This window comes from Panthera tigris, chromosome B4 (genome assembly GCF_018350195.1).
Source record: "Panthera tigris isolate Pti1 chromosome B4, P.tigris_Pti1_mat1.1, whole genome shotgun sequence".
Classification (NCBI taxonomy): domain Eukaryota; kingdom Metazoa; phylum Chordata; class Mammalia; order Carnivora; family Felidae; genus Panthera; species Panthera tigris.
Genome location: NC_056666.1, coordinates 92,330,404 through 92,353,682, shown reverse-complemented (window position 1 = coordinate 92,353,682; position 23,279 = coordinate 92,330,404). Strand labels below are relative to the sequence as shown.

Sequence of the window (23,279 nt, the reverse complement as noted above, 5' to 3'; positions counted from 1 at the left end):
ATGAAATATACAGGGAACGCCCAGAAATCAGCAACAAAACCCCAAAGCCCACTAGAACAATGGGCAACAGATGTAAACAATCAATTCAGAGAGGGGGGAAACTCAAGAGGCTCCAAGTGTGTGAAAAAAGAATTACAACAATAATGAGATAGCGTTTTAAACTTCCAAAAGTTGGCAAAATCAAATCTGGATTCAAAATCGAAGAAAACCGAAGAAAACAAACCTTAGTGCTGTCTTTCTGGAGAGCAGTTTGGCAGTATCTAGAAAAAGACAATGAACTTATCTTTAAGACCAGGTAGACCTACTCCTGGGTAACTATCCCGAAGATGTTCTCAAAAATATACCATTACGTGACTTGGATGAGGTTGCTTAGTGCTGCAGTGTCTGTAGAGTGCAATTGGAGACAGTTTAGGTGCCCACTGAGGGGGGAAAATAAGTAAAGCGTGGATATACACTGCTGAGTGGCATGTTAGAAAAGGGTCTGCACATAGCAACACGGATAGATTGCAAGACCACAGTGCTGAGTGAAAGATTAAGAAACCATTCCTATAAAATAAAAATACCTACGCGTGCTCAACAACACTTAACGTTTTACAAGGATTCAGAAATGTGTATAAATACATTAGCCCAATGGCCTATGGCAGGTGTGGAGGTGGTGATGTTGTGTGGTGCAGAAGGAAGGAGGATTAGGAGGGTGAGATCTCTCTCTGTCTGTCTCCGTGTCTCTCTTTCTCACACACACACAGTGGGACAGAGAGAGAGAGAGAGAGAGAGAGAGAGAGAGAGAGAAACTTGCAGGGAACAATGATCCTGTGTGTTATACTGAGGAGTATGATGAATACACGACTTTTTACCAGACACCTGAAGTTCTATTTCTCCTGGAGAGATGTATACTTTATTTTTTTTTAACGTTTTTATTTATTTTTGAGACAGAGAGAGAGCATGAACGGGGGAGGGGCAGAGAGAGAGGGAGACACAGAATCCGAAGCAGGCTCCAGCCTCTGAGCCATCAGCCCAGAGCCCAACGCGGGGCTCGAACTCACGGACCGCGAGATCGTGACCTGAGCTGAAGTCGGACGCTTAACCGACTGAGCCACCCAGGCGCCCCAGAGAGATGTATACTTTAAAAGAATGCATTGTGTTGGGGTGCCTGGTTGGCTCAGTTGGTCAAGCGTCTGGCTCTTGGTTTTGGCTCAGGTCATGATCTCACAGTTCGTGAGTTCTAGCCCTGCACCGGGTTCTGCATTGACAGTGTGGAGCTTGCTTGCGATTCTCTCTCTCTTCCTCTCTCTCCACCCCCCCACCTTGCTCGTGCTATGTTTCTCTCAAAATAAATAAATAAACTTAAAAAGAAAAAGAATGCATTGTGGATTTCTGAGCATCAGTCAATGAATTGAGAAATAGTTTCATCATGCAGTGAATATTTATGTGCCAGGCACTATTCTGGGTGCTAGGGAGAGTAGAGTGAGTGAGACAGAGAAGGCTACCTTCTGGTTAGGGATTCTGGTTAGCCCTTCCTGGCATTAGAGCAGGAAAACTGTTGCATAAATCAAAGATGAACAATGGGTATGTCTGTCTGGGTCTGGGAAGCCAGGGTTGCTGTTTATCTAGGGTGACTGCTGGAAGACACTTGAAAATTCAGAAGGGAACAGCTGAAGAGAAGGCCTTTCATGATCTGAAATTATTTAGCACCCATTTGTCTCCAGTTGTTTTTTCACAGGAGCAGTTTTGTACTGTATCCACAACCTCTCCTAATAACAAGGGTTTTTGAGACTTCTTGTTCAGAAATCCTAGAGCAGATTTTCAGGTTAGCGGGTTTTGGTCAAGTTCACTGAAGCCTAAGATCTTGGCTCCATTAGCACTTTAATATTTATTTATTTATTTATTTGGGGAGCGAAAGTGGGGGAGGGGCAGAGAGAGGGGGACAGAGGATCTGAAGCGGGTTCTGTGGGCTTTGGGCTGACAGCAGGGAACCTGATGTGGGACTTGAACTCACAAACCACGAGATCATGACCTGAGCTGAAGCCGGGAGCTCAACCCACTGAGCCACCCAGGTGCCCCAATGCTATCTTTTTGATGTTTGTCCCTCAGGACTAGATAGTGAATAATACGGATGTTGCTGCTGTTAAAGACTGGTTTGCCATTTTCTGGCACTCTGTTCTTGTTTCACAGCTATTTATTCCCTATTCAGGGATAACAATGAAGCTGGCAAGTAGTACTGCACCAACCCCAACTTTACAAGTACGGTAAAGGCAGTTCCAAATTATCTCCATGAGTGTTCCCAAAGATATTTAGTGGATTATTTAAATTCACAGATCAACGTTTTTTTTTTGTTGATTTCTTTTTATGTGTCTGGAGCTGTTTTAAGTATTGGAGATACGAAGATAAAAAAGACTGATCTCTTCCCTGGGAAGCATATAATTCGATAATGTCAAAATTTATTTTCCCAGAGATCCTGGGTGGCTCAGTCACTTAAATGTCTGACTCTTGGGTTTGGCTCAGGTCATGATCTCATGGTTCGTGGGTTCAAACCCCACATTGGGCTCTACGCTGACAGCATGGAGCCTGCTTGGGATTCTCTCTTTCTCCCTCTCTCTCTCTGCTCATCCCAAGCTCTCTCTCTTTCTCTCCAAATAAATAAATAAACTTAAAAAAACCTTATTTCCCGTGGGAACAAAATTATGTATGCTGGTCAGATTCCCAGGCAAGCCAACAAAAGACTATTTAATCCATAATATAGAATAAATCTAGTGCTAACATAATTATACAGAATTTTGGACAAAAATGGCCATATCTCATACAATAAGAAATTGGATGAAAAAGAGTTTCCTCATCTTGGACTCATAAACAACCTCAAACAAACATTTGGAATGGGTCTAGTTTCATGCACTCTCCTGAATCATCCCTTTTGCATCTTTCTCCTAAGGCACACTCCCAAATGCTCAGTGTCCTTATGCTGTTTTAATCCTTCCTGTGGCTCCTCATCTGGGTCGTGCCATTCTACCAATGCTCAAGGTTCAATTACTCGCTTTCCTTCTTCCAGTTCTTCAACATTCCTGATCTTAACTAGTTGGGAGGAGAAAAATCTGAACAAACTAATTTGCACGTTCTTTCCCCTAGCACATGCTCCCCATTCCCACCCTTTGGGAGGGGTTCCAGTTGAGTTTTTAGGTGTTATTTAGAATTCATTGTATTTTTAGGGGTGCCTGGGTGGCTCAGTTGGTTAAGCTTCCTACTCTTGATTTTGGCTTAGGTGATGATCTCACTGTGAGTTTGAGCCCCAAGTCGGGCTCTGCACTGTAGGTGCGGAGCCTCTTTGGGATTCTGTCTCTCTTCTCTTTGCTCCTCCTCTGCTTGTGCTCTGTCTCTCAAAATAATTAAATACACTTAAAAAACTTAAATAAACTTAAAAAAAGAATTCAATGTGTTTTTAATAATTCAAAGTCAACATACAACTACTATATTGCCAGGTTCTCTTCCTTAGACATCCATACACATAATAAAAACTGTTATAAGATTTTTGGAGGGGTGCCTGGGTGGCTCAATGGGTGAGCATCCTACTTCGGCTCAGGTCATGATCTCATGGTTTGTGGGTTCGAGCCCTGCTTCGGGCTCTGTGCTGGTGGCTCAGAGCCTGAAGCCTGCTTCAGATTCTGTGTCTCCCTCTCTCTCTGCCCTCCCCCTCTAATGCTTTCACTCTCAAAAATAAATACATTAAAAAATAAATATTTTTGGAAATATTATTTTGAGATTTGTGTGTTATTTAGAATGAGAACAGGTAAAATTTTAAGATAAACTACAATAGCCACTGTATTCTTAAAATATTTGCATGTTGAGAAAAATGGCAATTAGATTGTTTAGCATTAAGGTTTCCAAATTTAAACTGATACTGATTATAATTCAATAAAAAATTGTTTTAAGTAATCTCTACATCCACCATGGGGCTTGAACTCATGACCTCAAGATCAAGAGTCACATGCTCCACTGACTGAGCCAGCCAGGCCCCCTCAATAAAAAATTTTACGATATATTTGCAGCCACCATAATTGTTAATATTTAAAAGTCACAGAATGGGAGGAAAACAATGCTTAGATTAGCCAACACTATTATTTTAAAATTTTAAGTCTTCCTCAGGATTCAGCATATTGAAAAAAGGAGATAAAATTAATTTTAAAAATGTGATTATCTCCAAGCTATCATTATTCTTTATTTTAAAGCAGAGGATATAGGACATGGGTCCTTTATTTCTTATCACCTGTAATGAGATAAGAATCTATGAAGCTGGTAGGAAAATGAGTCCACAACCAAAATGTTTACTCAGCTACTACGGAAGATCAAAAACTAGTATGCTGAATCCGGAATCTGCGAAGACAAAGCAATTGTTTTCTTTGAAAAATAAGTGGGGTTTAGAAAATTTCTGGGATTTATCTGTAAAAACACCTTCTGGGCCCTAATAGTGACGTTTTAGGGAAACACTCACATTTCGGGGTGGGAAAAATAGGAGGTAGCGTTTTGTGGGCTCTTCTGGTGGTTAGGTAGTTCTCAGAAGACAGTACTGGAAATTAGATAATTGCTGATGTCATCTTTTTCACAAAAAAACGTGTTCTGGGGGCTATAAAAGCAGCAGCTTTTCCCTTTCCATCACAAGCAGAATCGTTGAAACAGGTAAGTGTTTCAGCAAACTTGGTTTGATATGATAACTTCTTCATACCTCATTGCTTTCCCTTGTAATCTTGCTTCTTGTTCTCTCCAAACCAGGTTCTCCTTTTCTAGTCGCCATTTGTTTAAGTTAGAGGTGTCTGCGATGGCCGCCCTGCAGAAACCTGGGAGCTCTTCCCTTATGGGAACTCTGGCCGCTAGCTGCCTCCTTCTCGTTGCCCTGTGGACGCAGGGAGGATTGGCTGTGCCCATCAGTTCACACTGCAGGCTTGACGGGTCCAACTTCCAGCAGCCCTATATCACCAACCGCACCTTCATGTTGGCTAAGGAGGTACTCATCTCAAACTCTCTCTCTCTTTCACATCTATCTACTTGGAACCTGAGAGTTCCAAAAATTGTCTCCAGGACACTACTAAAATCTTTAGGAACCCATCATCTACCCTCACTGGTAGACCAGAAATTATTTTCTATGTCTCTTTAGAGAATTTTTGGAGATTGGGCTTTACCAGAAGACCTTCCACTTTGGCCTTGAGGATATGTATTTTGAGCTTTACTCCAAAAAATCCATTTATTAGCCCACCTGACTTTTGTTTTTCCCTTTACTCCTCTGTGCATTATTTTAAACTCATGCACACATCTGAATTCTTTCTTTAGTCTTCCTGGGGCTGCTCTGGGGAACGTGGATAGAATGCATCTCTACTCACAGACTTTTCTCCTATCTCCCTGACGTCCAGCCACTTTGTCTTTTCTTCTCTTCCAGGCTAGTTTGGCAGATAACAACACAGATGTTCGTCTCATTGGGGAGAAACTGTTCTACGAAGTCAATGTAAGTCATAGTCATGATGAGCAAGGCAATGTGTCATCCATGGTTATTTGGATGGTGGTGATGATGGTTTGGATCTTCTGGATGCCCCCTTCCATGACCCCTGCTGTTCCACTTTTGCCTGCAGATGGGAGAGCGCTGCTATCTGATGAAGCAGGTGCTGAACTTTACCCTTGAAGAAGTGCTGCTGCCCCAATCTGATAGGTTCCAGCCCTATATGCAGGAGGTGGTGCCCTTCCTGGCCAGGCTCAGCAACAAACTAAGCCAATGTGTGAGTTCTTCTCCTACCCTAACTCCACCCACTCCTAGCCCGCCTCCCCCCCCTTCTTCCCTTTAGAGCCCTTCCACGCCAACCCTCACTGCCCCTACCCAGGCTGGCAGCAAGAGGTGCCTCAGCAACACCATTACAGGAGTGATTTGGAGTCAGAGTGGTTTTTTTTGCTTTAATTGAGTCACATTTTGAATTTATGGTGATGAAGGGTATCTGAAAGACAAGAGCACAGAAGACTCCTCTGTTCCTGGGAAAAAGCAACTTAAGTTATGTGAGAAGAGAAAGGTGTTGGGAGCTGTAGGAAAAAATGCCTAGATGTGGAAACGGTTCCTCTGAGTAGAGATGGAAGGGATGGGAAAGAGAAAGGGTAATGGAAAGATTTAACATTCGGTGCTGGGTGGACAAACACGGTTGCCCTTTGGATGCTGCAAGAAGTGACCGAGTCAGAGGTGTATGACCTTGATGGCTCTGAATATTTAAAATTTTGAAAAAAGATTGGGGTGGACTGGGTGGAGCGACGGGACTCAGTATTTATTAAAGAGGGCCTACTGTTCACCCAAGACATACTTTATGTCCGTTTCTTGTTCTGAGCGTGCATTTTTTGTGAGGGAGAGTTAGGGTTTTATTCTTCACAGAATTTGCATAAACCACTCCACTCTTTCCACACACTTAAACCTCAGTAGGATTTCCCAAAGGTGAAGAGAGGTCCCATGTAAGGGAAATGACTGGATTTTGGTGTCCAAGGGAATTCAAGAGCTGTGCAAATCTAGGTCACTGGTGAAATCTGGGTCATTGTGGGCAAAATTGCTAAGAACTTTAATTCCAGGTGCATTGTAACGCACCTCGGTTAGGGACACTCAAGTTCATAAAGCTAAAATAAGTGTTTCGGTTTTCATTTTGTAGCATATTGACAGTGATGACCAGCATATCCAGAGAAATGTGCAAAACCTGAAGGACACAGTGAAAAAGGTACTACTAATAACTATTAATGCTAAATTATTAAAGAGGAGAGACACGTGTCACTTTCTTTTTCTTCCCTTTGTTTCTTTTTTCCTCCTATGGATAATTTTTTACTTGATTCGCCTACCACTGGGTTGATCATCTAGGTGCATATACATGGATGTGTCTGTATATTTATAAATAAGCTTCCCAATTTTGCAAATCCTAGAATCCTAGAACCGGCTGGGAAATTAGGTCTTCTAATCTCATCACCCCATGTTCTGGGCATGGCCAGTAGCAAAGCCAGGGCTACTAGGCAGATCTCCTGAATACTCTATGCAACACTATTTCCAGCAGCAATTTGTGTTGGTTTTAGTTTTATTAATTCTTCAGGAAATTTGAGATTCCTACTAGCGTGTAATCTGAACAGGCACCTGTTCAAAAAACAGAAAAGCACCTGGGGGAAAATTTATTTGAGGTGATTTTTGAAGCCATTGATTTGATGGTTTAAAACTTGGAGAGAGAAGCCCAGAACAATCATAATAAAAGAGCTGGACTTATATAGGGGATGAATCTCTGGAATGATTCGTGCTTATATTTAATCATCATTGCACAATACCCAACAGCTGTAGATTTTAATTTAAAAGCAAGAGTGAGCCACCCCTAATTTCTTTTATACAGTTTCAAATAGAATGAAATGTTAGTAATGGCTTTCATATAGTGAATGAAAGTCTGAACTGGGAATAATCTTTTCTTCCTCTCTCTTTTCCCCTTCCTTTCTGGTCTCCTCCTTCCCTCAACAAATTCCCAGTGAGCATTTATCTTATGGAGGCTACTGTATATTCGAACAGTGAATGATACTGTCACGTGGCCTATTTGGGGAAAAGAACAATAGTAGAAAGCTGAGACTAGCAGTTGTGACTCATCCAAAAACCAGTGGAATGATTACTAGCAGCGAAAGTGATGCTTTTGCAGACAGGCACAGTTACACCTCAGAAGCGCGAAAGCTCTAGCCGATGGAATTTTCACTAACAGGTGTAACCTAAATTTTCTTTTCCTTCCCACCTTGATGTTTCTTAAAAAAAGGATTTCTTCCTGATCATGATTTCACGAATGTGTCTGTTTCTTCCTTGGATAGTGGAAGGCTTTGTAGCCTTTCATTGTGAAGATCAATTCTCTTGTCATATATTGGTTACCTCGATGTGGGGGGCTGGATATTAGCATGCCATTGCAAAAAATTGCTTTGCACTTCTGGTCTGAAAAATTCCTGACGTCAGTTTACTTTGTTGGCTTTAGAAAAATGCAGGGTGGGAGAGAAACATCTGACGGTGATCCATGTGGGGAAACAAATTTTAAAGCATTTTTTAAATGCATTTTTTAAAACAAATTTTAATCCATTTTGGGAGAATCAACTCTTGCAATGGTGTGCCACCTAGAAGAGCGGTTATGGTATTTTTGTTTTAACCCTGTAGCTCCAGAGAGCATAGGCAAGAAAGAAGCTCATTACCCAGAGGAAGCTCAACGCCAGAGATAACTGTTCAACACTGGCTGAAATGGGAGGGCGGTCTTGGAGGTGTTATGTCCCTGCCACTGCAGGCACAAGCAGAGAGCAGGCTGTGGTAGAATGGATGATAGACAGTAGGGCAAGCTAACTTCAAACATTCTTTATAGTCTTGGCAGTCTTTGAGATATAAGAAATATCGCTTGGCATTATGTCAAAGGAAGTATGGAAAGGTGGAATGATGGAAGACAAGAGGAAGTGAAAGGAGAACAAAGCAGAGAGGACAATGATGGCTTACGGTTTTCCTTGAAATACTCTAGAGCAAATTTAATAGATTAGATGAATTTCAGAGGAGAATGCTTTGAACTTGAATCCGAGTTCTCTCTCTTAAGGAGTTTGAAAGCCTCATTTACAGCCTACCCGGAAGGAGGAGGAGAGAAGTGGTGTTATAATGTGTATCTGACTTTCTACTAATTAAAGCAACTGGATGGGACTTACTTGGTATTTTCCCTACAAAAGTGAAAACCTGTTGTTGTTTTCCCCCTTTGTTAAGGAGGTGAGAACAGAAGAAGCTCACGTGTATTGGTAAATGTATAGTTTTGGTACAAAAGTGTGTGAGCTGAGCTGTTATAATTAGGTGGTCATAGACTGTAGTGAGGCTATGAGGGAGGGCAGAGCATAGTGGGGGCATTCGGTCCTGCAGATGTCTGCACGGCTCCCATCCGCTTGCTCTGGTTAGGAAGTGGCTTTAAACAGCTTCATTAGTGTAGATACAACTGAGATTTGATGCCCGTTGGTGCCTTTAAAGTTCAGTTAGCCATAATTTTAAGCTCTATGGCAAATCATGTTATATTCTGCTAAAAGGGTATTGCTATTAGTCTTTTACAAAAGGCAAAAACTTGGTTTTTGTCTCCAGCAACCCAACCATCTTTTTCTAATTTGTTCCTCTTTAAAAAGTATGGTATGAATGCTCAAATACTCATGTGTTCTTATTTTTACAGCTTGGAGAGAATGGAGAGATCAAAGTAATTGGAGAACTGGATTTGCTGTTTATGGCCCTGAGAAATGCCTGTAATTGAACAGAGCAAAGCTGGAAAATGGATGACTAACCCTTCTTGCCCCTTAGAAATAACAAGATCCCTTAAAGCTTTCTTTTACCAAAAGGAAAATGGGAAGCCAAACTTTTTAATCATGGGTGGATTCTAAGTAAACCGCTGCTTAGCTTAAAATAGAGAACAATGTCACCTGTGTCCACAGGATCAGAAGGTAGACCTTCCATGCTTAATGAGAATTATTGATAAAATTTTATTGTGGTTGGTGTTTTATACCCAGAAACTTATTTTTTTTAAAACAATTGTCTACTCCCATAAAAAATATTACTTCCCATTCCTTTAGGGAAAAAAAAAATCCCTAAATAACTTCATTTCCAGAATCAATATTTATATTTATGAATTTATTTATTGTTGTAAGTACACATTTTATTTATGTCATTTTAATAATATAGATTTATTTATAGAAATATTACATGATATTGCTACTTAAGTAAAAAGCTAATATTTATGACAATAATTATGGAGCTATGTTTATTTGACCTTAATAAACACTTTGATATCCTAAATCTTGTGGCTTTGTGATTTGTTTCCCTTTAATATCATCATCATCATGTAAACATTCTCATTTGTTAAATGGGCCAAGAACCTCATATACTTTTTCTTGAATCTAAGCCAGTTAGGTAGCTGTTAGTATTATCTCTATTTTAAGGATGAGAAAATTGAATCAGAGACATGTTAAAAAAAAACATTGGGTAACTTTAGTTGACCTGTATTGAGCTAGGTCTATGGGATTTCTGGGCTTTCTTTTATATTGCCTATGTAGATTTATTATGCTGATTCAGCATGTAATTCTGAAAGGAAAACAGTAAGACACAGAAAAGGATCCATTGGCATCATTACCAGTTTGTGGATAAAAGAATGGGGTGATGTTGCTCGCAGAGAAATACACGTAGCCCCCGGTGCTATGGAGGAACTAGATTGAATCTATTAAGGAAGGCATTCTCCAGTGTTCCTGTAAGTCAGGAAACAAAGTAAAGGGGAAGTGGACTGAGTTCAGGGACTCTCCCAAATTTGTGCAATGGTTCAAAAAAGAGAAAAGAAGTAGAGCTAGTTGGATGAGCTGTATCTAGAAGAATGGACAAATGACACCAGCGTTGAGGAATATACAGTTCTTTCCACCGAAGGTGAAAGCCAGTGGTCAGGAGAGGTCAGTGTGTCAGTGGTCGACAGTTTACAGTATTTCCTCCTCTGAAAAGTCAAGAATCCCAGGTTTATTGTATAGGTCACTCACCAATCATTTGCCAAATTCTTGCAGGGTTAGGTCAAACCTGGTGGTGACTGGTGAGCGCATATGTAAATTGTAAGTTCACTCACAGGTTAATTGAAGTTAATATTTTTGGGTGTGGGCTGCAAATACTAAGAGGTACCCCAGCTAAGCTTTTTAATACAATTATAGTTATTTCTGGGATAAGCTGGAGTTTTGGACTTTTTCCTCTCTCCTTCCAAATGAATCTCAGGGTAATAATTTGAGCAAAATTTGGGATTTTACATATTTTTTTTGAGAGAGAGACAGAGACAGAGAGAGACAGAGACAGACAGAGAGAGAGAATGAATGGGGGGAAGGGCAGAGAGAGGGGGACAGAGGATCTGAAGTAGGCTCTGTGATGACACAGAGAGCCCGATGTGGAGCTCAAACTCACGAGCCATGAGATCATGACCTGAGCCAAAGTTGGACACTTAACCGACTCAGCCACCCAGGAGCCCGTGATTTTACTTACTTTTGACCAATCTTCTAGGAATTAAACCATGAATGGAAGAATACCCTTAGAATTGGATTCATGAATGCTTCCATCTAGGGCAAGGAGTCTAAAATAAAGAGATTTAAAAAATTCTGAATGCTGATGAACATAAAACAGAAGGTACCAGGATCTTCTTCAGTTCTCAAGGGCGGTTCTGGCAAACTTTGCAGCTGCACGAGATAGTCCAAATTTCCCACAGGGAGTCTTGACATAATCCTTGGTACTTGCTGTAGCAATTCTTTTGCATTTGGCTGGCACTATGAGCACTGCTCTTACTCTTGGCGTTGGCAGAGGCCATGGGTGTTTCCTCCCCCAGCAGCGGATGGCAACACCTGGGTGTTGGGGAGATTCATCTGTGAGGTTGTATGAGACGCAAGCCCCCAGAGACACTAACCAGCATTCAGGACTGATGAGAAGCCACTAGAGAGTTTCAAGTGTGGGAAAAACTTGATATGACTCATAAAGATCGCTCTGGTATTGGATGGAGACTAAGTTTAACTGGGGTAAGACTAGAAACAATGCCAGCACAATAGTTTAGGGAAGAGGTAATGATTGCACTGGAGTGGATGAGAGTAGAGCCAGGGAAACTGGTGTGTGACCCTCTCTGTGACACTTAGTTTGGATTGCTTAGGAAATAAGGGCTATGTGTAGGTCATATACATTCAGAGGAAAAGTGATCTGTTAGTTCTTTTTCTGGCTTTTTATTTATACTATATTATTCGCTAGTATGTAGTTCTCCAGATAGGAATGAAAGTAAAGACAGACAGGTGATTTTGTTCTGAAAAGAGGTCAGGATTTTAAGATTTGAGCGAAGACACATATCAGATGAGAAGCAGTGATACCAAGGGTTGAAAGCCGAGGTCCTCTTGTCTCTGAGGCAACCACAGCTACAGTGACTTTATCTTTAAAATGTACTTTCAGTGAATGCTTATTGTTGATTCCAATTTTCCACTTTCTCTCCAGCTGCTTTTGGGGAGGGGCGATTTTCCCATATTCTCTCCTCTCCTCCCCCCCCCCCCCCCCCATCTCCGTCTTTTCTTTGCCTGCAAAAGCACCTCCTTGACCGTCCGGCTTCTCGCTCCCCAAGTTCACCCCTCTGCGCTGCGTACCTGCTGAATTCTGTGGTTCAGTTTGTGCAGATTGTTGTGTTAATCCTCCAATCAGTTTTCTAGGTGTGCAGGATGGTTTAGTGTTGGTCTGGCTGTATTTCATGGATGCAAGACACAAAAAAACTTCCATGCTGTTCCGCCATCTTGGCTCCTCCCCAGTGAATGCTTATGGTTGAAATAATAGGTGGAGAAAACTGAGATGATGGATCCTTGTCAGTAAGAGAAAATCATACTGCCGTTACACCATGACTGCTGGGTAGACTGTAACTGGACCAAAGGTATGGACTAGATTGTCTTGTCAATTCACTCAGTAGTCTTGTCAATGGAAAACTACATCAACTGGAAAAGACAGGATCCTCAAGAACTTCATTTCCATAGCAATGAGGTTTTAAGTCACTTTACCAAGTGAAGGACCCCATCCAAGGGAGGTGCAGGCAGAGGGTAAAGGAAAAATGGAATGAGTGGTAGAAGAAGGAATTCACAATTATTAACGTAGGTCCTGTGAACAGCTGTAAAAATAAGAACTATAGCAGATAACTTTTCCATTTGTCCTTTTCTCCCCTTTTCCCTTTCCCCCACCTCTTATATGAAGAATACGGTAGAAGTTATTCTAGTTTGCAAGTGGGACTATAACCACATTGATATTGTCCTATAACTACACAGTGGTTGATGAGATTCTAAGGGTTTCCTGTGCTGGAGACCTACATTTTTCACCTCAGCAAATCCAAGAGTGGATGCTGAAGGCAAAAGAGATGGGTTGTGCCAATCTGGCCATCCATATCCATCTTCTGGTCTCTTGCACTCTCTGCTCTCTGCTCAGAGAGGCTGACGTATACGACACGCCTCATATATGTGTGTGTTCTCTGGCTTTCGATTGCATGTGGCAAGTGGGAGAAGTTAGCCGGAGATTGAAGAAGGGCGGGATACTTATTCCTCTGGGACTTCCTGCCAGATTTCTACGCAGGTTGGTTGTCTACTTCTACCAAATGCCGTGGTTCCTTGCACACAGCTCTCTTCCATGTTGCTTTCTTTCCTGGTTTTGGAAATTGCTCTCAACCCTGTTTCCCAATAGGCTTTCAGCTATTTTTAGCTTTAGGGCATTGCACTGCTTCTTACGGAGTTCCTTAAACTCTTTCTACACCTTAGAAAAATTAATCCCTTATGAAACTCTTCTCTATTACCCAGTTTGAATGCAACATGTTTTCTGCTGGGATTCTGATCTATGTATTCCTTTTCTCTCTTCCATTCTCTCCCGAGTCACATAGCAACAAGATGAAGTCTGTTACTTTAGGTATCATCCATGGACAATAAAGAAAGCCAGTTTTTGGCATAGCTGAGTGGTCTGTAAATTTTGACCCTGCAACAAAGCAAAATCAGAAACAATAGTATTTTGAATTCTAAAATCAAAACACTTTATTTAATTAAAAAAAAAATCCTATTTATCCAACAGACTTCTCCATGGGGGAAGAGAGGCACTTGCATCAACATGCAGGAACTAAAGAGCTCTCTCCTTCCCTCTGGGCCAGGAGTGCTCTTGTTCCTTTGGAGTCTTTCTCCTCTCCCCTGCTTTCATGCCAGACAAACAGGGGTATCTTTAAATCAGGCTACTACGCCAGCTAGGGGAAGGGAGAATTATTACACTTGAGTAATTTCCACGGCTCTCAACCTTGTGTTTTGGTTGTCTGTCCTGTGTGCGGCCCCTTCTCTCTCCTCTTTTGATCCAAGATATTCAGGGTGACCCTACACATGCCTATTTTAGTCACAGTCTCTCCTTATTTCTACAGGGTTTAACTGTCTGGCTCATTCTCTGCATCCCATATCTTACTTTAGCGATGCGTGTGCAGGATAAGCTCAATACCATCAAGAAATCGATCTGTTGTGCCCTTACTAGCCTGTGCTGTTTCTCTTTGAAACCTGCATGCTGAGAGATGCTCTGCTGAGCTCTTGTTTCATCTATGACATTTTCCACTTGCCATTGCAGCAGATGCTATTTTTAGGCACAGTGACTGCCCAGGAACTTTATGATTCTTACATTGCTGTTTGACTCAATAACACCCTTAGACGTTTCAATTCAATTTAGTTCCGTAAGCAACTGTTGAGAACATAGGGTAGCAAGATCCTGGACTAGGGGCTATGAAAATAGAAGGTTAGATATAATTTGGATGCTGCCCTCAGGGTGCTGACAGCCTCGTGAGGAAGACGAACAAATAACTGCTCAGGCACAAGTAAAGGCAAAATAGTAAATATTTTACGCTTTGGAGGCTACATATTATCTCTGTTGCATGTTTTTTCTTCACTTCCATCTTCCTCCTCCTCCTCTATTCTTTGAAAGTATAAAACCATTTCTTAGCTCCTGGGGTTTATAAAAACAGTCTGTGAGTCAGATTTGGGCTGTAATTTGACAACCCTTGGCTTAGATCATTCATAGTTCATTTTCCAGCATTAGGCACAAAAAAATTCTGCCAGCAAGATTAAAAGGGAATGGTTTCATGGGTAACTAATAAGATCTGCTCTGAGTGACAGGATGGCAAATGAATTCAGCATTGAGTATAAACCAGAGTCAACAAAAATTACACTTAAAATTAAATTTCCCTATCAACTACAAGTTGTTATAGCAAAACCATGAACTGTAATCATTACTATAATAATGTTTTATCTTGCTACCCATTGAAAAAAATAGACTTTATTTTGTTAGAGTTTAGGTTCAGAGCAAAATTGAGAGGAAGGTATAGAAATTTCAAATATAAGCATATATATCCCCCCTCCCCCCCGACATGCATCAACTTCCCCAATATTGACATCCCCAACAGAGTGATACATTTATCACAACGGATGATCTACATTGTTGTTAGCTATTTTTGATAACAATGAATTTTTTTTTTTTTTTTTACAATGGAAAGTAAATCTTTGTAAACACATCTTATGGGTCATCTCAGATTCTCTTGGTCTCTCTTGTTTTCAACTGCTACTGCAATGATCATTTCTGGCTCCTTCTGTCTCTTTGAACTCAGAAAAAGTGCTGTGGGGCAGATTATGGTGTCTGCTTCCCCTGAAGTGCTGAAGGGGCCAGAGGCATGAGAAGTTAACTCTCTATTAGGCAAATCTTCAAGAGAGGATGTTGGCATATAATTTTCATCCTCTTCTTCCCTTCCTTTGGTCTGATCCCAGGCATCGTGTTTCTATACAGCCTGTTGGAGCCACCCAACAGACTGGCCCTCTTCATAAAACACTGGCCAGCTTACTAGTGACCACCATGAAGGTGCTGGCCATCCTTGTTGGCCTCATTTTTCTCCCTTCATTTCATTGCTCCTAATAAAGGATCAGCACTCAAGCTTTGCTTCAGGCTCTATTTTCTGGGAAACCTGGGTTAACAAGATTCTTTACTAGAATCTAGGCATCATGATGTTATGGATTTTGGCTTATTCTGTTCACTGCCTACATGTTACCTGGCACATAACATGTGCTCAATATATATAAGGTACTTCTCTCTCTCTCTCTCTCTCTCTCTCTCTCTCATATATAAGATCTGCTATGAGCAGCAGAATGGCATATACATGTATACATATACGTCATACATGCATATATGTGCCATATATAGTACGTGTGTGTGTGTGTATAATTCTTTCAAGACATGTTTTGAAAGAATGAATGCATTGATTCAGGGCAGAACCTCTGGAAGACACTAGCACAAAAACAAGTTTGTGGGAAGGATAGAGACCTCTTATTAGCTGATTCCTGCCTTCAGAGAGACCCAGGCCTGCAATACAAAAAGCACAGATGTGTTTAACTGCAGGCAAGTGAACAGCTGGTGTGTAGGGAGCAACAAGAAAAGATACAGAACAACAAGGAGTAGCTGGCATCACTCATCACAGAGCTGCATGAGAGGTTCCTGTCCAGCCCAGACGGGCAGCTGGTCTGATATCTTCTGTAGACTTCTGGTTTGGCTTGAAATGCAGAGGAGAGACAGGAAACAATACAGAAGGCAGGGGAGGGGATACCCACTGTGGGCTCTGCAGAGATCTTCTAGACAGCATTAGAAGATAAAGAGCTGCTTGTGGCTGCCCAACATAGCTCAGAAGTGGGTCAAGAAGAAACATTTAGAAAGGCCCTCTCAAAGCAGAGTTATTGTGCCAGCACCCAAATCTCTTCCTCCCTCTTCCTTCGAACCCTGACTGCCCTTTGGTCTTTTCTCACCTCCCAGGGAACTCAGTGGTGTTCCCGTTGGGGCGTAGTATTTATTGAACACATACTCTGTGACAGTCACTGTTTAGAACAGGTGTAATAGCAGTGAGCAAGAAGACAAAAATCCCTGCTCTGATAAGAGCATAGACTTTAGTGAAGGAGGTAGTAAACAAAATGCATACATAAAATACGTCGTATGTTAGAGAATGATAAGGGCTTTGAAAAAAATAAAACAAAAATGAAATAGAGGAGGGGGGCGTGTGGTTAATTACTCTAATTTCTTGGGGCTGTGGTAACAAAGCACCACAGGCTGACTGGCTTAAATTACAGAAATTTAGGGGCGCCTGGTGGCTTGGTGGGTTGAGCGTCCAGCTCTTGATTTCGGCTCAGGTCATGATCTCACAGTTCATGAGTTTGAGCCCCACATCGGGTTCTGTGCTTGACAGTGTGGAGCCTGCTTCGGATTCTCTGTCTCCTTTTCTCTCTGCCCTTACCCCACTCATGCTCTCTCTCTCTCTCTCAAAATAAATAAACATTAAAAACAAAACAAAATAAAGCAAACCAAAAAACCCCAGAAATTTATTTTCTCACAGTTCTAGAGACTGGAAGCCTGACATCAAGGTGTCAGAAAGGCCAGTTTTTCTCGAGGCCTCCTCCTTGGCCTGCAGATGGCCACCTTTCCTCTGTGTATGTCTGTGTCCTAATCTCCCTCTTCTTATGGAGACACCAGTCATATTGGATTAGGGCCTACCCAGAGGACTTCGTTTTAACTAATTACCTCTTTGAAGACCCTATCTCCAAATATGGTCACCCTCTAGGGTAGTGGGGATTAAGATTTCAATGTACGAATTTGGGGGGAGCAACATTCAGTCCATAGCAGATATCCTGGGAAAGCCTTGCTGAGAAGGTGGTATTTGAACAAAGTCCTCAAAGATGTGAGAGAGCTGGCCATGCAGGTATGTAGGCGGAAAGCATTGGCCCCGAGACGAATGTGTGCTTCGTGAGTTCCAAGAGCATCAGGGAAGTGTTGTGGCTAGAGCAGTAGAGCAAAGGGACAGCGGGAGGAGCAGAAGCCAGAATTGGAAGGGGAACAGGCAAAATCAGGCAGGCCCTCAGGCCATGGAAAGGACTTTGGCTTTTACTCTGAATGTGAGAGCAAGTCCTGAAGGGGGAAATCATGTTGCTGGTGGCCTGTAAGTTCAGGTTCAAATGCATTGCTCAGTCTGAGTAGCTGTCTACTAGGTGTTTATGCTGATTGCCATAGGTCCCCAGGGCTGATGAGGACAGATGATTGATCCATTTTGATGGAAAAGGCACATCTATTTCTGTGACTCTCACAATCATGATTTCTAAACTCTGTCCCCAGTCTTGCTGTTATTACTGCAAACCTTTTTTTTTTTTTTTTTTTTTTTTTTTTTTTGCAAACCTTATTTTTAATGCACTTAGAAAATGAGGTACAAAGGCTGTCTTGTGGTCATATGTGCTCTGACAAAACTTTGGAGGATGCTTGGATTTGTGCATCGTGTATCCTTTCTCTCTCTTCTGCTGGTCTGAGCGAAGGGGACAGCTGTGGAGATCAGTTTTCTGTTCTCCTTTGTGGTGGGTTTGTATAATCGGCTTCTGATTTTTTAATTTTTGAAATCGTGGGTAGGGTGTCATATTTTCGGCAGGACTTATGGATGATGTGCCTTTCATTGCCAGAGAATGAATGGCCAATATGTCTGATACCAATGTGTCAAAGCCTACAGAGCTATGAAAAAGATGGCTATATAAAAAGAGCTCTTGGGATGTATGACAATTTTTTAATAGTAGGTTTATTTTTACGTTTCCCATCAGAAGATCTTGGAGTCATACATAAATCATGTTTACTTATAAACCCAGAGGCAAAATGGTCCAGTGGAAATGCCATTGGGTTTGTTTTCCAAAGACCCGGGTCAAACCTAGGTTGGCCACTTCCTGGCTCTGTGCCTTCAAGGAAGTCATTTAACCTCTTTCCATCTCTGCTCTCCCACCTGCAAACTGCAAAAAAACAAAAACAAAAAAAAACAAAAAAAAAAACCAAGTCCTCCTTTCCCTCTCAGAGAACGTTGGGGAGACCGAGTAAAGGAATACTTTGTGAAGTATAACGTTAGATACCTTTATAATGTATATGTAAGGGCTGTAAAATACCATAAATAATTGTTTTACTGTTCTTGAAGTGTTTTTCTTCTTTTTCCTTTTTCCTTAGGTCACCGTGCCATCTCTTATTTTCTGTAGTGTCCCTCACAACCTCAGATAGTCCCTATGTCCTGCTCTCCAGTGCGGTGGGAGGCCGCACGGGCGGTGGGAAGCACATGGGCTTTGGGGTCTTGTGAGCATGGATGGAATCCTCTGCCTTGTTGATCTAAGGGTCACCTGGGCATATGATTAAGCTTCCTTGGATTCTGTAAAATGGAGCGGTGCCAGACGCTCTGAAACTACCTAGCCTCCAGCGTAATGAGAAGCTCTCTCTATATTTTCGGGTATGAAAGGGCTCTTCTCCCAACCAGCCCGTGGACTATTAAGTGCTCACATATGACAGTCAAGGCCTGTCTGAATTCCACCGATTCTCGGTGCAGCAGCAAAACAAGTAGCCAGGTCATGATTTCACCTCTTAAAAAAGCATTCAAACAGATCTAAATATGTTTGAAAAGGTGGATGAGGTAGGAGTTTCTTCTTAAAAATGTTCTTCAAGAGCTACTAAAATGTTCACATAGGCAACGTAGTTAAAAAAAACAATTGTCTTGGGGCGCCTGGGTGGCTCAGTCAGTTGAGCGTCCGACTTCGGCTCAGGTCATGATCTCACAGCTTGTGAGTTCAAGCCCCGTGTTGGGCTCTGTGCGGACAGCTCAGAGCCTGGAGCCTGCTTCTGCTTCTGTGTCTCCCTCTCTCTCTGCCCCAACCCACTCGCATTCTGTCTCTGTCTCTCTCAAAAATAAATAAGCATAAAAAAGTAAAAAAAAAACAAAAAAATAAAAAACAATTGTCTTCTGGATTAAACAAGAAGGGAAGGGCCAGGCCCTCCCATAAAGCTCAGCAGAGCTATGGCACAGCGGTAGCTTCTTTTCTGCTGCACCAGTGGCCAGGCTCTCCTTACTTCTCTCTCTCTCTCTCTCTCTCTCTCCCTTTTACCCCTTTTCCTTCTTTCTTTCCTCTCCTTCCCTCCCCTTCCTTTCCTTTCTTTTCCTTTCCTTCCTTCCTTTTTTTTTTTACCGAGGTGAGATTCACATAATATAAAATTAACTACTTAAACATGAACAACCCATCGGCACTTAGTACATTTGTAGTGTACTAACCCTCACTTCCATCCAGTTCTGAAACATTTTCATCACTTGCAAAGGGAGGCCTGTACCCATTAAGCAGCTACTCCCTCGTTTCCCCTTCTCAGCCCTGGCGACCATGAGGCTGACCTCTGTCTCTGTATTTTCCCATCTGGATGTGTCACAGAAGTGAAATCGTAAATATGTGACCTTTTGCGCTGAAAACAGCATATTGTTTTCAAAGTTCTTCCGTGTTGTAGCATATGTGCATCAGCTATACATTCCTTTTTATCACTAACATTCCACCGTATGGATGTATCACACTTGGTTTATCTGTTTATTTATTTCTGGGTATTTGGTTCCTGTTTCCTTTTTAAAGAAACTAGCTCAGACAATATAGCTCCTTTGTTCAAATATCCCACATGACCAAGGGTGGAAGCTGAGGTCCCACTAATAGCTTTAAAGGCTGTGACTTGGGGACGCCTGGGTGTCTCAGTTGGTTAAGCATGGAGTCTGCTTGGGGTTCTCTCTTTCCTTCTCTCTCTGCCCCTCCCTTGCTTGCATGCTCTCTCTCAAAGTAGATAAACTTAAAAAAGAAATAAAGGCTGTGACTGTGTCCACATTTCCTCTTCTATCTCACATTTTTCTACCCTCCTCCCTTGCTCTAGGTTTGATCACACAGGCTTCCTAGGTGTATGGAACACACTGAGCGTGCAGCTTCCCTAAGGACTTTGCATTGACTGTGCCTTTGGACTGAATAGGTACCCCTGTGACTTGCTTATCACTTTATTCTACTGTTGCTTAAATGTTCCATCGAACTTTCTGTGATCATCCTGTTTACAACCTATCCCCATCCAAGCACCAGCACCTCTCCCCCCTTATTCTATTCCATTTTCTCCAAAGCTTCATTTTCCAACTGTACATAACTGGCTTGTAGCTTACATAAGTTATATCTATTATATTTACTTATTGTCTGTCCTCCCCATCCTCTTCTATCATGAGGATGTTTTATAAAATCAATCATTTCTGTTCTGTTTATTGGTGCATACTGAGCCCCAGTAAGCCTGGGAGATAACAAATGCTCAAAATACATTTGGTGAATGAATGAATGAATGATGCACGGGGAAGACATACAGAGTATAAGTCACCCAGCATAGAACCGGGAACACAGGCTAAGACGCTCAGAGGGTTTTCATGCACTTTTCCTCTTCATGCTGTTCCATGAATCCAGGTTCCAGATCCACTTTCTTCCCCCTTAAGACCGTTTAGAGCCTTTTTCATTCCTTCTCTAGCCTGTTCTCATCCATCCCTCTGATGATGTAAACATAAGATAAACATGTTTCCTGGGTGGAATTGTCTGACAGAGAGGGACCTACCTCTTCTGAAAGGACAAAACCCAGATATCATTGTATTAAGTATATTTATCAATCTATGACTATTTCTTATCTCTATCTTCTGGCTCTATCCTGGAAAAAAAAATATTGGGTTTCAGGGTTTTTTACAAATAGAATGACTAGTTTAAAGTAGATCCACCTACTTCTTATTTATAGCTATGTAGGGTTTAGGATTTATGATCCTTAGGAATTATGCCAATCACTGAGGTCATTAAACATCATATTTCAACAAATTTAAGATACCATATGATCAAAGCTGCACCATTATTTTATCACTAAGAAAGGAAATCAGTGCTTCTGATTAAGCTATGATGCAGTGCTTGCTTAACATTTAGCACTTGGTTGTCGCCTTGCAAGAAAATATGTAATTTTGGTCATTCTTCCAAAGACAAATACTTGCTTCTCTAATAGCAGATTTGCATCCCACTGCTGTTCTGTGCCTTTCTGTGAACACATTAACTTTCATTTCATTGCTGAATCATGGTGCAATCTTTCTGAAGATATTTGAACAGCAATTCAACTCAACACACGTACTAACAGCCATGCACACAGTCTGAAGTGGGGACGTGACTGGCGACTGCACAGGGAAGGACAACTGTGTATGGGCTGACTTGGTGATGTCATTATAAGACGATGGATTATAAAACAGGTTGTGATTTCAGAGATATTAAGATGTGGGGGAAAGAAAAAAGCCAAACCGCAAACGTGTCTTAGAGTCAACTAAATGGTTTAGCAATTGAGGAACCCGAATGGGTGTTGTTTTTTTTCCTCCTATAGAGGAGAGGTCTCAAAGTGAGCTGTGATTCTCCGCATGAAACCCATTTTGCTCATTAGATATGCTTGACCATCAGAGGGCGCTGCTAGCATTCTTTGGGGTGTGTGAGGGTGGGGCTGAATTTTAAGGAAAATGGCCGCCATACCGGCATTTGGGAATTGGGGTAGCCAGCTGTGCTTTGGGGCAGATCGGTTGTTTAAATGTTCTCCTGTACATTATGTAGGAGTAGCAGCCTTAAAATATCCACTTAATGGCCCCGGTCTGCTTTCTGGATGTGTGTGGGGGTGAATTGAATTCCTCATGCCTGCATACTCTTTGAAATGTGGTCAGATCATTGTTCATCCTTTACTTTCCTCACTTTCTTCAACCATTTCTCAACACTTTTGAAAGTTTGTGAGAGACTTAAACATTATTCAGAGTATTGCACATGCATTTTGCTGTGGTCTGAATGCTTGTGTCTTAGATTCATATGTTGAACTCTAGACCCCAAGTTGGTGGTATTAGGTGGGACCTTTGAGAGGTGGTTAGGTCATGAGGGCAGAGTCCTCATGAATGGGATTTGCGCCTTTATAAAAGAGGCTCCAGAGAGATCCCTTGCCCCTTCCACCATGTGAGGACACAGTGAGAGGCTGGCTGTCTGCAACCCAGAAGAGAGGCTTCACCAGACTGTGACCACGCTGACATGTTGATCTGGGACTTCCCGGCCTTCACGTCGGTGAGAAATTAATTTTTGTTGCTTATAAGCTATCTAGTCTGTAGTATTTTGGTATAGTACCTGGACAGATTAAGATACATTTATTATTTGAAAAATAATAATGGAATAGTTACCACTTGCAGGGTGCATCTGTAGCTGCCCTTGTGCTCAGCATTCTATTGATATTATCATATTTTTTGCTCATGACAGCCGTCTGAAGTAGGTACAATTATTGTCCCATTTTAATGACGACAAAAACTAAAGCTCAGAGAGGATTAGCAACTTCCGCATGGCTATACAACTAGTAGGGTAGTTGCATCTGAGTTTCAAAACCAAATCTCCTTGTAACCAATAGCCATTTTTATGTAGTTCTGTATAAGGAACTTATAAAAGTGACATAATAAAAATACATCCAAAATGAGAGAGACTTGTGTTTCAGCTGGTGCCCCAAGGACATCACGTACTTATTCTAACGGCTCTTTTGTTACTTGGGGGCACTTTTGGAACCCCCTGTCGGAATTGTCTTTAGGACCTGTGTTTTGAGTCTCCTTTATCACTGGTCATCCTTTGGGGGCCAGATTGGACTGTTTGAAGGACCCTAATGAGGCTGATGTACCAACTAAGATGTAGGATGACTATGGTCCACAGGGAGATACAGTTTTCAGACATAAGGAAATGGCCAGTTTTCTGGAGTTGGTTGTGAATCAAAGCGGAGGCATCCCTGGGATGTTATGATCTTCCTTGGGTCCTGATAGTTTGAGGGACATGAGACATTTATGTAAATGGAATCAGCAGGAGTTAAA

The 23,279-nt window shown here is 41.8% G+C and overlaps 1 protein-coding gene across 1 annotated transcript; it reads left to right on the top strand.

Moving 5' to 3' along the window:
• Positions 1-4,804: 4,804 nt before the first annotated feature.
• Positions 4,805-18,689, top strand: IL22 (interleukin 22). Its single transcript, XM_007082262.1, has 6 exons — positions 4,805-4,990; positions 5,420-5,485; positions 5,610-5,753; positions 6,657-6,722; positions 9,195-9,264; positions 18,592-18,689. Exons 1-6 carry the CDS (start codon positions 4,805-4,807, stop codon positions 18,687-18,689), a joined length of 630 nt encoding a protein of 209 aa, XP_007082324.1.
• The last annotated feature ends 4,590 nt before the right edge of the window (positions 18,690-23,279 follow it).

Bases quoted from the DNA above. Each gene is read 5' to 3' on its own strand.
- IL22 (XM_007082262.1), top strand. From the start codon at position 4,805: ATGGCCGCCCTGCAGAAACCTGGGAGCTCTTCCCTTATGGGAACTCTG. The intron at 5,754-6,656 runs GTGAGTTCTTCT...TTCATTTTGTAG, and splicing joins GCAACAAACTAAGCCAATGT to CATATTGACAGTGATGACCA. The intron at 6,723-9,194 runs GTACTACTAATA...TTATTTTTACAG, and splicing joins TGAAGGACACAGTGAAAAAG to CTTGGAGAGAATGGAGAGAT.